This window comes from Quercus suber, unplaced genomic scaffold (assembly GCF_002906115.3).
Source record: "Quercus suber isolate HL8 unplaced genomic scaffold, Cork oak 2.0 scaffold_182, whole genome shotgun sequence".
Taxonomy (NCBI): domain Eukaryota; kingdom Viridiplantae; phylum Streptophyta; class Magnoliopsida; order Fagales; family Fagaceae; genus Quercus; species Quercus suber.
Window position 1 is genome coordinate 95,282 of NW_027069640.1, and position 13,720 is coordinate 109,001.

At 33.8% G+C, this 13,720-nt stretch overlaps 1 protein-coding gene across 1 annotated transcript; it reads right to left on the reverse strand.

The window, feature by feature from the left end:
• Nucleotides 1-4,202: 4,202 nt before the first annotated feature.
• On the reverse strand, nt 4,203-13,202 carry LOC112023541 (cyclic nucleotide-gated ion channel 1). Its single transcript, XM_024056152.2, has 8 exons — nt 13,067-13,202; nt 11,166-11,313; nt 8,933-9,338; nt 8,606-8,821; nt 8,140-8,429; nt 6,351-6,462; nt 5,464-5,775; nt 4,203-5,017 (listed from the first exon to the last, which is right to left on the reverse strand). The coding sequence occupies exons 2-8, from the start codon at nt 11,207-11,209 to the stop codon at nt 4,544-4,546; spliced, it is 1,854 nt and encodes a 617-aa protein (XP_023911920.2). The 5' UTR covers nt 11,210-11,313; nt 13,067-13,202; the 3' UTR covers nt 4,203-4,543.
• Nucleotides 13,203-13,720: the final 518 nt, after the last annotated feature.

Genomic DNA, 13,720 nt, shown 5'->3' on the forward strand with positions numbered 1-13,720 from the left:
GTGAGACGATCATACCATGCTCTTGGTGCCTGCTTCAACCCATACAAAACTTTCTTCAATCTTAGTACATGACCCGAGAAGTGAGGATCTTCAAACCCCTTGGGTTGTTCAACGAAAACTTCTTCATTAAGAAAGCTGTTTAAGAAGACACTTTTTACATCCATTTGATACAATTTGAAATCTATGATGCATGCTATGGATAAGAGAATTCGAATGGACTCTAGTCTTGCTACCGGAGCAAATGATTCATCAAAATCTATGCCTTCCACCTGAGTATACCCTTGAGCCACCAATCTAGACTTATTTCGAATAACTTCACCATCTTCATCTATTTTGTTCTTAAAAATCCACTTGGTGCCGATCACATGTGTATCTTCAGGCTTTGGAACCAATTCCCACACATCATTTCTAACAAATTGGTGTAGTTCCTGGTGCATAAACTCTACCCAATTCTCATCTTTCAGTACTTTTTCTACCTTTTTAGGTTCAAATTGAGCAAGATAGCAGTTGTATGTTACATGGTTAGCAGTATACTTTGGCCCTTTTCTCAAACGAAGTCCCTCGTTCACATCCCCAATAATATTACTTGATGGGTGATTGAGAGTCACTCTTGATGAAGGTTTCTTGGTAGTTGAGAGTTCCTCATCACGAGAAATTAGGATTTGAACTTCTGGAGGAGTGAGTGGACTTGAGACTTCTTGTATTGATCTAGTCTCTCTTCTTGATATAGAAGGTATGGACTCCTTTCCAGGTGTTACTTTCTCAGCATCATCACTTAGAGGCATATCATCAACATCCTCATTTTCCTTGAGTTTGAGCCCCTTTCCATCGTCCTCAATTTCCTTTTCAGATATGGTGTCGTTTATGACCACATTAATTGACTCCATCATTGTCTTAGTGTGCTTGTTGTACACTCTATAAGCTCGGCTATTTCTGGAGTATCCTAGGAATATTCCTTCATCACTCTTAGCATCAAATTTTTTTCAGATTTTTTCTGTCATTTAGAATGTAGCATGTGCTCCCAAATACTCTGAAATACTTCACCTTGGGTTTCTTTTCTCTCCATATTTCGTATGACGTCTTTTTTGTCCCTGCTCGGAAATAAATTCTGTTACAAATGTGACAAGATGTGTTCATAGCTTCAGCCCAGAACCTTTGAGGTATGTTTTTGTTAAGTAGCATGACTCTAGCCATCTCTTGGATCACCCGGTTCTTTCTTTCAACCACCCCATTTTGTTGTGGAGTCTTTGGAGCTGAAAATTCCTTCTTGATACTATGCTTTTCACAAAACAACTCAAATTTAGCATTCTCGAATTCCTTCCCATGATCACTTCTGATTTTGACTATGGGAACTCCTTTTTCATTCTGCAGTCTCTTGCATAATTTTTGCATTTTATCACATGCTTCGGATTTCTCTCTAAGGAATTCCACCCAAGAGTACCTTGTAAAATCATCAACTACCACCATAATGTATCTCTTTCCTCTTAGGCTTTCAGTTCTTGTAGGCCCCATTAGATCAACGTGAAGAAATTCCAAACATCGTGAGGTAGCAATCACATTCACCTTGTGATGGTTTGCTTTTGTTTGTTTCCCCATTTGACATGCTCCACATATAGTCTTTTCCACATTTCCAAACTTAGGAAGTCCTTCAATTACCACAAGTTTAGAGACTTTACATACTTGTTTGAAGTTTGCATGTCCAAACCTGTGATGCCAAAGTTTCAGCATATCAACACGAGCACTTCTACATGAGATAGGTGTCGTAGGAACTACTCCATAGCAATTATCAGTAGGCCTATTTCCCTCCAAGACTTGAATCCCTTTTTTATCAATGATTATGCACCCCTTCTTTGAGAATTGGACAAGGAACTCTTCATCACATATTTGAGTAATACTTAAGAGATTTTCCTTTAATCCTTTGATGTATAACACTTCTTTCAGTAGAGGTAATCCCGGTATTTCAACCGTTCCTTTACCTTTGAACTTGAGCATGACTCCCATCACCAAAAGTCACATGGTCATATGCTTTCTCTTTGAGAGTCTTAAACAGTGATTTATCTCCTGTCATATGACGAGAACATCCACTATCAAGATACCATAAGCACGAGTTAAATACCTTCAATGAGGTGTGCACAAACATACAAGCATGAGACAAGCATTCTTGACCATCAAACAAAAATTCATTGTTATTTTCCATGTTTTTTCTAGATTGAATTTTCTTTTTCAGATTATCAACCTTTTCATACAATGTTCTATTTCTTCTTTTGTATTTCTCAATCAAAGAATTAGACTCACATAGACTATTGTGTAGAATGTGGTTCTTATTTTCAAAGTATTTCAGCAAGTGAATGAACATCCTAGCATGTTTTCTGGATTTAATTAGCTCTAAAATTTTATTTTTAGAATATCCTTCAAACATACTCATAGAGTCATTATCACGAACACTTAAACCACAGTTCAGCATGACCCTTTTTACAGCTGCATCCATAGCCAAGGGGTTTAGGATCGCACTCAGGTAATCAAACCACAAAGAATGCACCCGCTCTGATACCAATTGAAAGTTCAATATGAGTATGAAACACCCTTGAACATTTAGACCCCAAATTACAAAAATACCAATTCAAGCTTATAATCAAACAATTAAAGTGCGGAACATGAACATAAGCCAATCACTGAATAGGTAACTAATCTAGGCCAAATATAAATACATCCACAGCAGTAAATATAAGGCAAAGATAAAGGGAAGAGAGATGCAAACACAAAGACAACACGCAATGTGTTATCGAAGAGGAAACCGAAACCCTCGGCGTAAAACCTCTCCGCCGCCCTCCAAGCAGTCAATAATCCACTAGAAAATGTAGTTGGGATACATGAACAGCAATAGACCCTCCAAGCCTAATCTATCTAGGTACGTAAGCCCTCCAAGCTTCTTGCTCCAACGAGGTTATGCCGAACTTTTTTCTTTTCTAACTTACCAGATTCCGCTACTTGACCATAGCATCAACCAATGTATATTGGTTCCTTCCAAACTGCTTCCCTCAGCACCAAATAAATCTTCTCACAGACGTGGGTGTGGTGAAATAAGGATTTGGTAAAAGACCTCTCAAGGGTATGACAATGGAGAGGAAGAGAGTAGAGGAATTTGTAGAGTTTCTTAGATGAAGATTAGGGATGAGGCAATCTTATTTTTCTCTAGGGTTTTCTTTCACAAAATTCTCTCTGGAAGCTCTCTACATTTAGTGGGTATAAGGGTCTATATATAGCGAGGTGAGATGAGAATACGAAGAAACAGATTTTTGCCAAACGGGGTAAATTGGTGGCTTGGTCTCACAGCTTGTCCAAGTCGCGAAATCAAGTCGCGACGTAACGGTCTGGCCAGCCTGGGACTTTTGACCTGTAGTGCGACAGCTGGCGCGAGCCTTTAGCTTCCCTGCGTGCATCTCACGTGCCTAAAGTTGGCGACTTGCAACCGCGAGCCACCTGCGAGTCCTAGCCGCGAAGCTCTGCTTCTTTGCACTTACTTGAGCTTTTCTTCACATCTTCTCACACACTACCCTTACAGTAATCTCACCTAAATACAGGGTTACTAAGTGCTTAAATTACAAGCAAATTGGCACGAAATAAAGTCTACAAGATGGTTGATAAATTTCAACCTTGCAGAAATTCTGCAGAAAAACACATTTTGCTCAATTTTCGATTGATCGAGCCTAAGTTTCGATCAATTGAGCCAGGTTGAAATGCACAATAACTTCTGCATCAGCTTGATTCCAACTTTACATAAAAGAACTAACTTTGAGCAAGTCTAAACAAGACTAAATAACTTGCTTTGATCATGGTTTGCCAACATTACACATTAGAGTTCTAAATACATAAATTCCTAAATCTTTAGAACCTAACAGAATACATGTCATTTGTATTTCATTAAATTGTATAATTACGTATTGTGTGGGTATGTTGAATACACATTAAACCTGCACAACGTCAATCATTATGGAAGCTCCAATTGTAACTACTTTCATACGTAGGTACAAATTTGATTTGAGCTATACATGTGACTAAGTGGGGTCCGTAATTTAATATATATGTAGGTACTAGTCGCAAGAATATACCCTTAAAGAAATAACTACTTGAACTCTTACTAGTATATCTCTCGGCTTACCTATAATCTTGCCCAAATAATTCTTGTAACAAATTGTGTAATCTTTTTCAAGAAGTGAAGCATATAGGAAAAGCATAAACTTTTTGTTCTGACTACATTTTGACCTTAACTTACTCTACTGCTCTGCTTGGTTTCTAATAAAACCAAGGTTGAAGATACAAGCCTCATTTTTCAGCAAAGAAATTAAATAAAAGCAAATCATCCTTATATCAACACTTGCTAGATTCTAAGAGAGATTTATTTTCCCAAATAATCTAAACAACTAGCAAGCCTACAATCACTAATTAAAAGATATCCAGTTGAGAATTTCCTTTACACAACGTGCATGATACATGGACCTCTTGAACGAGCAGTTCAATTGCCTTGTGTACCTAAACTCGGCAATTATCTGCCGCCATGGGAGGACCTTTCAAGATTCTTATTTTCATGATGCCGGCGCCAGGCTGCTTGTACCACATAAGCTGCAAAGGGTTCCAATTGCTCTTTAGCTACATGCATCCAGTTCTTGGAGATTATTTTCTTCAAGTCCTCATCCATTAGAGCAAAGGCTTCAATTGGTCCATGAGTTTTGACGGTTCTTGGAGATAGGGGGAGTCTGGATAGTTTAGACAAACCCAGTTCAAGAAGTTCTTCTCCAAAGAAGTGACCTTTTTCAAGACGCTCAGCGTGTGAGGAGGAGCTACTTGCTTCACCATTACTGGATGTATAGGCCCATGCAATGCCATCTGTAATGAAAAACGTTGCATCAATTGGATCTCCCTCCCGAACAATGTAGCTGCGCTCTTTGTAGTAGACTGGCTTGAGAGAATCGCATATATTTTTCAATAATTGTTCATCCATGTTTTGAAGCACTGGCACCTACCCCAAAGGTAAAAACAATCAAGATGAATAATGCTTGGAGATTTACAAACACACTGAGCAAATCTATAATGTATTATCTATACACAATATAATACTGCAATTTACATTGGAAAGGGTTGTTATAATCTTGATTATTTCTTTGAATCAAGGTTGATTGATGTCTTGTATATAGGAAAATTTTTCAGTACGAAGAAACAGTACTTCTTCCTTTCGTATTCATGGTGAACCTCACCATGAATGTGAGAGGAGAGAGCACCATTCTCTGTACTTCAAGAGTACCTTAAAAATTATTCCTTAAATCAAACCATAATTGAGGGCAGAATATAGTACACCTAATAGCTACTAGCATAAAAAAGGGAAATATATATATATATATATATAGAGAGAGAGAGAGAGAGAGAGAGAGAGATATGGGAACTTGGGATCAAGTTAAATGAACTCACTTTTTTTAGTAGATCCAAGCAGAGGCAGCGTTTTACAGCATTGCTTATATCTTCAGGAAGATAACAAAACAGGTTCTCCACACAAACATCTTTTTTTCTTTCCAATCTGGGTATTATGTTCTGCATAATCTGTTTTTTCATTTCTCTAGGAAGCCTGTATTTGAACATCCATATTCCTATTGTTCTTTTTTTCTCCTCCATCTCCAACTTCTCCTCCATCTTCATTCTTTCTTCCTCTTCCTTCTTCTCTCTTTCCTGCTTCATCTTCTTTCTTTTCTTTTCCGATCTTGCAGTTTCCAACTGCATGTATAACTGTGCCCCACTTCTACCGGTAAGTTCAATTTGTCAAATCTTATATCAGATTGACAAAAAAAAGTATATATTTACTTGTGTGTATGTTACTATGTTCACTGTGACATTTTATTTTTTATTTTTTTGAGAATGACTCATTGTGACAAATTCATTGCCATAAGATAGAGTTAATCTAATACCGACCTTAGAGTTAATTTAAGTTTCAAAAACTATTCCTGTGATTAGAATGAGATATTGAGATATTTAGTATTCCAACAAATCACAAACAATATGTGTGTGTATTTAACAATACAAAATAACAACTCCTCATAAATATGATTAGTTCATACAATCTCTTTAAAACTAAATATATTAAAGGATAATAACATTTCATCAAAAAGAGAATAAAAATATCATCATTAACAGAATTTTTTTAAAAAAAAATTATCATTAACAAAAAATTAATTTGCCAATCATTAACAATATATGTGGTAACAGCCCAGTATTTCAACCAGTAAAGAAAAGGTCTCAATTCATATTTGTATAATTGGGAGTCCTAAGCTTTAAAAAGAAAAAAAAAAAAAATTGTGACTAACCTGCAAATTTCCAATGAAATATGAAAATAATAGCAATCCAAAGATACAAATAAGAATTGTAAAGCAGCTTTCCCAGACATAGTTACTTGTTTGGAGATTTTGACCCAGAGAACTGCAAAAACGTTGCACTATAATATATTAGAGATATACTAATCTTAGAAATTATAACTATACTATCAAAGAAGAAATTTTTTTACCTACTATGCATAAACTAGAAATTTCATTATGAGCTTTCCGTGGAAAAGAATAAGTTAAGACAGGATGTAAACATCTATACTTGGGCTCTAGGTAAGGAAACAAAAAATGGTGATAATTAGTGGTTGAGATCGTGGGTTTGAGTCTGTTTAGGACCTTAGGTGTATGAGTAAATTTTTCCAAAAAAGAAAAAGAAAATTGTAGTAAAATAGTTTATAACTCTAGCATTTTCTAAAGATGAAATAACAAAATTATAGGTCAAAAGTGAGAAGATTATCATATGTATGACCATTATTGAGCTTAAGTTATATCAAAATTATGCCAGTCTTCTTCTTCAAGATAATCTATATGTCTAGGGAAAATCTAATATTCATTACATGAAATCCAAAATTGTCTAGAGAGTGATAATGAGTAGTAACTATCTCTTAAAAAAAAAAAAAAAAGGCAAAAATTAAAAGTATACCTTCCCTCGTGATTTTTGAAATTTATAATCATGAAAAAGAATAGCAAATTTATAAAATAAAATATAATGAGAAGAATATTCAAAATGAAAAGTATAATTGTAAACACTAAATTATCTTAGTCATATTATGTAATAGCCATTAAATCATTATATATTATATTTATAATAAAATAGGATCGCATGTAACAATCAAAGAATAAAAAGATAACAACTTTATTTGAATTTAAACTTATCTGAAATGAATCGAAGTGGACCAAATGGACCATATTGGACAAAAATGGAACAAAGTAGACCAAAATGACAAGAACAGACCGAAATGGATAAAAGTGGACCATAGAGGACTGAATTGAATCGAATGGACAAAATTAGACTAAAGTGGACCGAAGTAGAAGAAAGTGGACGAAATGGACCAAAGTGAACCTAATTGGACTAAAATGGACCGATATGGAATGAAATGCTCCAGAGAACCTATTTATTATCTTTATCTCTTGATGTTGATAAAAATGACATATGGTTTCTCTATGTACGTAAGAGCAAAACTTAATCCTTCAACCTGATCTTGAATACTACATTAGCATACAAATATGAATACAATGATGGAATATGATTTTTTCAAGTGAGTAGAAACTAAAAATAAATAAGTAGTCTTTGAATTAAAGGTTTTTTTTAGGGGAACTCTGCCTTAAAGTAGAATGTTAAAAGAAGTTGACCAAATCTCTCTCAATATATATCACTAGAGAGGTTGAGTGTGTCCTTCAATCTCCTTGAGTAAGTAGTTCCTCAAGCCTTTCATATTTTCTTACTCATGTATTTCTCCTAATAAAATTTTGTAAAGGCACATCACAAACCCACTAAAAAGCCACAGTAACTTTTAAAGGAAAGTATGACGAGTTATACTATACACAACACTAAGTCCTAAAAACTTATATTCTTTATGAAGATCATACTATATATGTATTGAATATAATTAGTTAATTTTTAATAAAATCTATGAAAATTATTAGTTTACATGAACAATACCATGTAAAGTGTATAAAGAGCATACTATATCTGTTCATGTAAAGTAATAATTTTCCTCAAAACTATTCTGAAATGACAATATGAAAATAGTAGAGTCTAAAATGAACAAACCTTAGATTTCTCAGGCCCCACCAGAAACACCGAAAGAATTTTTGTGGGAAATCTTTGGAGTGCACAACACCAGATTGAAGGGCGTCACGAAATATTCCAAAATCAAAGGGCATATCCGTTGTATTTGGTGTATTTATAGGGCAAGAGTCTGTTAGAAATGTACGATTTCCTAAACTCTGATCATCACAGTTAAAAGAACTACCAACACATCCAGGTTGTTTTTGACAGGCTATGAGCCAACAGGCCGTCTCTCGCTCAATAGAAAGCAAATACCAAAGGGCTCCCAAGACCTGAAATTAAACACCAGCCAGCATTGAACATCAATTATTTTTTCATGAATCAGATAATGACAATTGTGACAACAACATTATGTTGTTTCTAATTGAAACATCCGGTGCTAAAATACCCCTAGCCCAACTATCAAATTATCCAAAAAAATAAGAAATCAGGACATAATCAAACTTACATGACTGGCAATAATGTAGAGCGAGAAATTGAATGCAGCTTTAAACCATATGGGGAATTTAGCATATCTGTTGGCTTTCCTCATAGGATCTTTCCAGGATAGGTAGATTTGAATAACTCTTGGCACATATTGGAAGAGAAGAACAGCAGTCAAATACTTTCTTATACCCAAAGCTTTTGAACCTCTCACTTCTCGGAAAAGAATTAAAATTGCCACCTGTACAGATTACAGCAAAGTTTAGAGTCAAGGCATGGAATCTAATAGTAAAGGTCAATGTTAGTATAAACAAAACAATCATTATTGGTACGAGAAAAAGCTCTGCCTTACCTGTGGGATAGGAAGAAGAACGAGAATGTCTATTACCAAGTATGGCCACAAATACCTCCTTGCTATTTTCCAAGGATCTTTAATTAATGTAGCATTTTTAGAGTTTTCATCTATATAACCATTATAAAATTGCAATGCAATATTTAAAAGGCAAATTATATCGGTGAAAGTTCGTAATATAGGAGCTAAGGTCCTCAACTTCTTGTCCAACTCAATGCACTTATTTTCTTCGTTGATCACAGGAACATAAAAGAACAGAGGATCTAAAGACACTGCAATCACACACGACAGTCTAAATATTATACTCCACGCGTGAGAGAACCGGCGATGCGGGTCAGGATTTCTCTCTGTGCTGGAATGTTGCCCTTCAATTTCAAATCCATAATGCAAGAATTGCCCCACATTACTGAACAAAAACATAGCAACTTGAAATTAGTTAGTGATAGTGTGATACTTCTATGTATATTGTGACTTGTGAGCAGAACATGAAAAACGTACAATGAAGAAAAAAGTCATAGGCACTATATAACACCATTGAAGTTGCAGAACCAAAGCTGTACATATTTTTCTTGGTTAAATCATTAATTTAATCCTCTAAATTTTGGATTAATAGTTGAAATTGACTTGCATCTCATGACATGAGTGGCCCCATCAACAAATAGGACATTGTTCTATTTCCATTTTTTTTAACATCGGGTCCTTCAAATCCAAAATGCCAGCCTAAACTTCTCAGCCTCTCCGTCAATTGATAATTTGAGAATAAGATTCCACCACATTTCCTTACATGCAAAGAATAATACTCCATTTTTTTCTTTATCATAACTTTATTATGTTTTCCGCAAATCACATACTTTAGAAATATGTTTCAATGTTTTTGGTTCATAATTCCTTCACAAATTAGTGTAGAATTTTAATGACAGTAACTATGCAATTTGTCCAATTTTTTTCTTATGGAGTGTTGAGTGTTGGGTATAAACATGTGCAGTCCCACATTAATTAATAACTAGAATAATGGGCGGTTAATATAACATGGTTAGACTTAAACTCATGGGCTTAAAAACTTTTGGGTTAAGTGGTGTCCCTATATGTTGTAGAATTTGAGATCTTTCTATGGGCTGTGAACAAATCCTACCATTGGACTCTCATTCATGAGAACCCCTTGCATCTATGTCCTTGAGAACCTTGCATTGTGTCATTCTTCACAGACCCACACAACATATACCCAAACAACATCAATTTGGGGCATCACAATCTCCTCCGCTTATCCAATCAAATTTGGGGCATCATACCATTGTTTCTTGAGGGTATAAAGGTGACTTGATATGCTCTTTCTGTGAGGGTTTGATTGAGTATAGAGAATCAGAGATCACATTTATTTTGAATGTTCTATCCCTAGATGCCTTTAGAGGAGTCAGGTTAAATGAATCTGTACATACACCTCTGTTATCACTAAGAAAAAGTTACTGCTTCTATAACATACTTTCCCTCCTTTCCAAACTATCGGCTAAAGTTGGTTAAACGCAAGTGTGATAGAGCCACGTGGTTTACACGTGTGAACAATTAAAACAACTAAACTACAGTAGTTTTTAACATATATATATACACACTACTGTCGTTTTATTGTTAATTAGTCTTCATGTGCAGGTGCTTCTCTTCTTCTTTTCTGACTTAAAACTTTGGCAAAGTAAATTGGGCTTTGAAGAAATTAAATGGGAAGAGTTTTAAGAAGAATATATGCAAGCTGGCTCTTGGTGCTACTATTTATCACATTTGGCTTGATCGTAATGCGATAATTTTTTGAGGCAAAGGAAGAACATTTGGAGTTGATGTTTGATATCATCTGTTTTGGTGTAAGAATGTTAAGAATTTTGTTCTAAACAGGACCTTATGCTATTTATGTATTCTACTGATAGATGTGGGGTGATCTACTTCATGTTGCTTGTTTAGTATTGCCTGCTTTGTGTAATTAGTTGCTGCTTCTTGTTCTGTTTGTTGTTAATAAGATCATTTCTAATCGTTAAAGAAAGAAAAAAAAATGTCTTTCAGTTTGTGTAAAAAAATGTTTACACTGATAAAAGAAATTAAAGTTGTAACTAAATTATAATCGATCAGAAGATTCAGAACTGGCCAACAAAGAAATATATATATGCTATTGTTTGCACATAGGATTATAGGTAGAAAAAGAAAATAAAAAGGAAGAAAAGAAGAATAAACTAAGCATGATGAATCATACCTAAAGCTTTCACCATTCTGTAGCCGATTCACATGGAAGCTCATACTTAATGCTTCTCAACGAGCTAGGCAATGTCCAAAAATAAAGATTGACCTCTGTTTTATGTATAGACGTAACAAATCTTACCACAAAGTGCAAATTTTGATCCCTGAAAAATGCGAAACAGATTATAGAAATTTCATTATTCATTTGCATTAAAGTGCAACCTCCCAAGACCATGCTACCTAATTGGGAGAACTAATATTGTTCTTTCACTTTAGCGGCAAAATTTATGAGCTAGATGCACATGCGAACAAAAACTTGCACACAAAGTAGTGAAAGTACTAGAGAATTGAAACCATCGATTGACTTCGTACTTTAAATTTCTAGGCAAAAGACTGAAAATCCCTTAAATAAAAATACAAAATTAAAAGAAATTATGATTATTTGATCAAAATAACTTAATATTAAAAATAAAATTCGTCAGTTTTTTACACAGTATAATCGATTTATTTATTTATTTTTTTTACAAATCCCATATTTCTTTTACACCAAACCAAATTTATTTTTTTGGGTAAATCCAAACCAAAATTTTGTATGGTTAACTTATAAATCAAATAACCATGTCACATTGTCACCAACACCATTCTCTTTGTGGGTCTCCAACTTTCAACTTCAACTACAACCACTCAATTTAATATAAATGGTAAATTATAAAAGTGGAATGCATGACAGCTAACAAATAATGAGAGGAGACCTTGATGTTGACTTTATTTTAAAAAAAGTCCATAAATCATAGCTTTTACTTAAATTTTTTTTTAAAGACAAAATTATATAAGCATCTCAAATTTCTTTTTTCCAAAGGTAAAATTTGTCCAAATAAAGATAAAATTTAGGATGTTGTCAATTAACTGGTTATTCTCAATCTTTTTTTTTTTTTTTTTTGAGAAACTGGTTATTCTCAATCTAAGGTGGAGAAGTGCTGAAACTTGGAAGCATATGATTAAATCTATTTTTTTTTTTTTTTTAATTTAATCTTTCAAAACAATTGATAGTTTAACATATATAGTATCAGAATTTCTAAAATGTAACGTTTGGTCATGCTAGAATGTGAAATGAAAAAGTTAAAAAATAAAAATAAAATGTATTGACTGTTCAAGAAACCAATAAGATTCTTATATTAATTAAAGATTATGAAACTTTTTAAAAAAGTTTATTGAAAGTAAGAATATTTTATTAAGAAGAATTTTTTTTTTATTAATATTTAGTAAGGATTATTTTAAGATGATCATGCGTGAGATGGTAGGAAGAGCAATGCTATGATACAACAATTTTTATAATAAATTTCACATATACTTCTCAAATGGGCCCCATTGACACATTTATTTTCAAAAGAATCCTCATTTTTCTACCTTTTTCATTTTAAAAAATAGACCCTCATTTTTTATTGGAGTAAATTCTAGAATCAAACGATTTATCACAATTATTTTATGTAATATGCTATAATTAATTTTACGTCGTTTTTACAAAATTCTTACAGATTTTTTTACCACTCATAGCTTGAGGTATCACAATTGCTGCATAGTTGTGGCACAAAAATATATGGTAAAAAAAATTAAAAAGAAAAAGATAGATATAATGGTTGAGGTTAAAAATGAACTTTTACTATCAGTCCTTAAAAGAGATAGATCTCAATCGTTAAAAAAATAAAATAAAAATAAAAAAGAAAAAGATAGATATAATGGTTGAGGTTAAAAATGAACTTTTACTATCCATCCTTGAAAGAGACACAGATCTCAACCGTTAAAAAAAAAAAAAGCTTGATTGTTGTTTCAGCATGATAAAACCAAACAATACAAAATTACAGTACTTTACACATGTGCATATACTATCAGAGAAGAGAGAGAAGTGAATCTACTTACAGTGAAGCCTGAAACTTGTGGAGCTCAGCCTTAGCGGGAGTTTGACGATGAATTCTGATAGGATTTTTATAATGACAATGTGAGGAAGATGCAATTAACAAAGAAGGCAAGTGCTGAGCAGTTCCCAAAATTTGCTAGTGAAGTTCTATGACCCACACGTAAAGAGTAAATAAGACTCTATTTTTGTCGGTCAAGTCAACTTTGTTTTCTTTATTGGAGGAAACAATTTTGTATTTTATTAGTCAGTCAAGATCGTCACCGGTTTACCAATTAAACAGAATCATACGGAGAAAGTGCGTAGAAGGAACTTAAATAGAACAAAACAAAACTTCTGTGCCTTTCTTTTGTCAGCCTAACAATTAATGTTTCCGAACCTCATACATTATTGAAATAAAATTTTAATGATTTGGCAAAAAAGGAAGTTTCTGTGATACTTTTAAAGAACTTTTTCCACGTCTTCTTCGTATATGAACTCAATATATATAGGGTTGTGTAAGCAGAAGTTGTATAATAGAGAACATCTCTTAGCATGTGTTTGGATTGAGCGTTTGTAGAGTGCTGCATTTGGCATTTTGGAGCCCAGGTCTCATGCATTGTTCATGGACCAGCAAACCAGGGGAAAATGCAACAAGTGTTATATACAGCATTTTCAGA

Bases quoted from the DNA above. Each gene is read 5' to 3' on its own strand.
- LOC112023541 (XM_024056152.2), bottom strand. From the start codon at position 11,209: ATGAGCTTCCATGTGAATCGGCTACAGAATGGTGAAAGCTTTAG. The intron at 8,430-8,605 runs GTAAGTTTGATT...GTTTAATTTCAG, and splicing joins TCTACATTATTGCCAGTCAT to GTCTTGGGAGCCCTTTGGTA. The intron at 6,463-8,139 runs GTTTGTTCATTT...ACGTTTTTGCAG, and splicing joins TGGGGCCTGAGAAATCTAAG to TTCTCTGGGTCAAAATCTCC.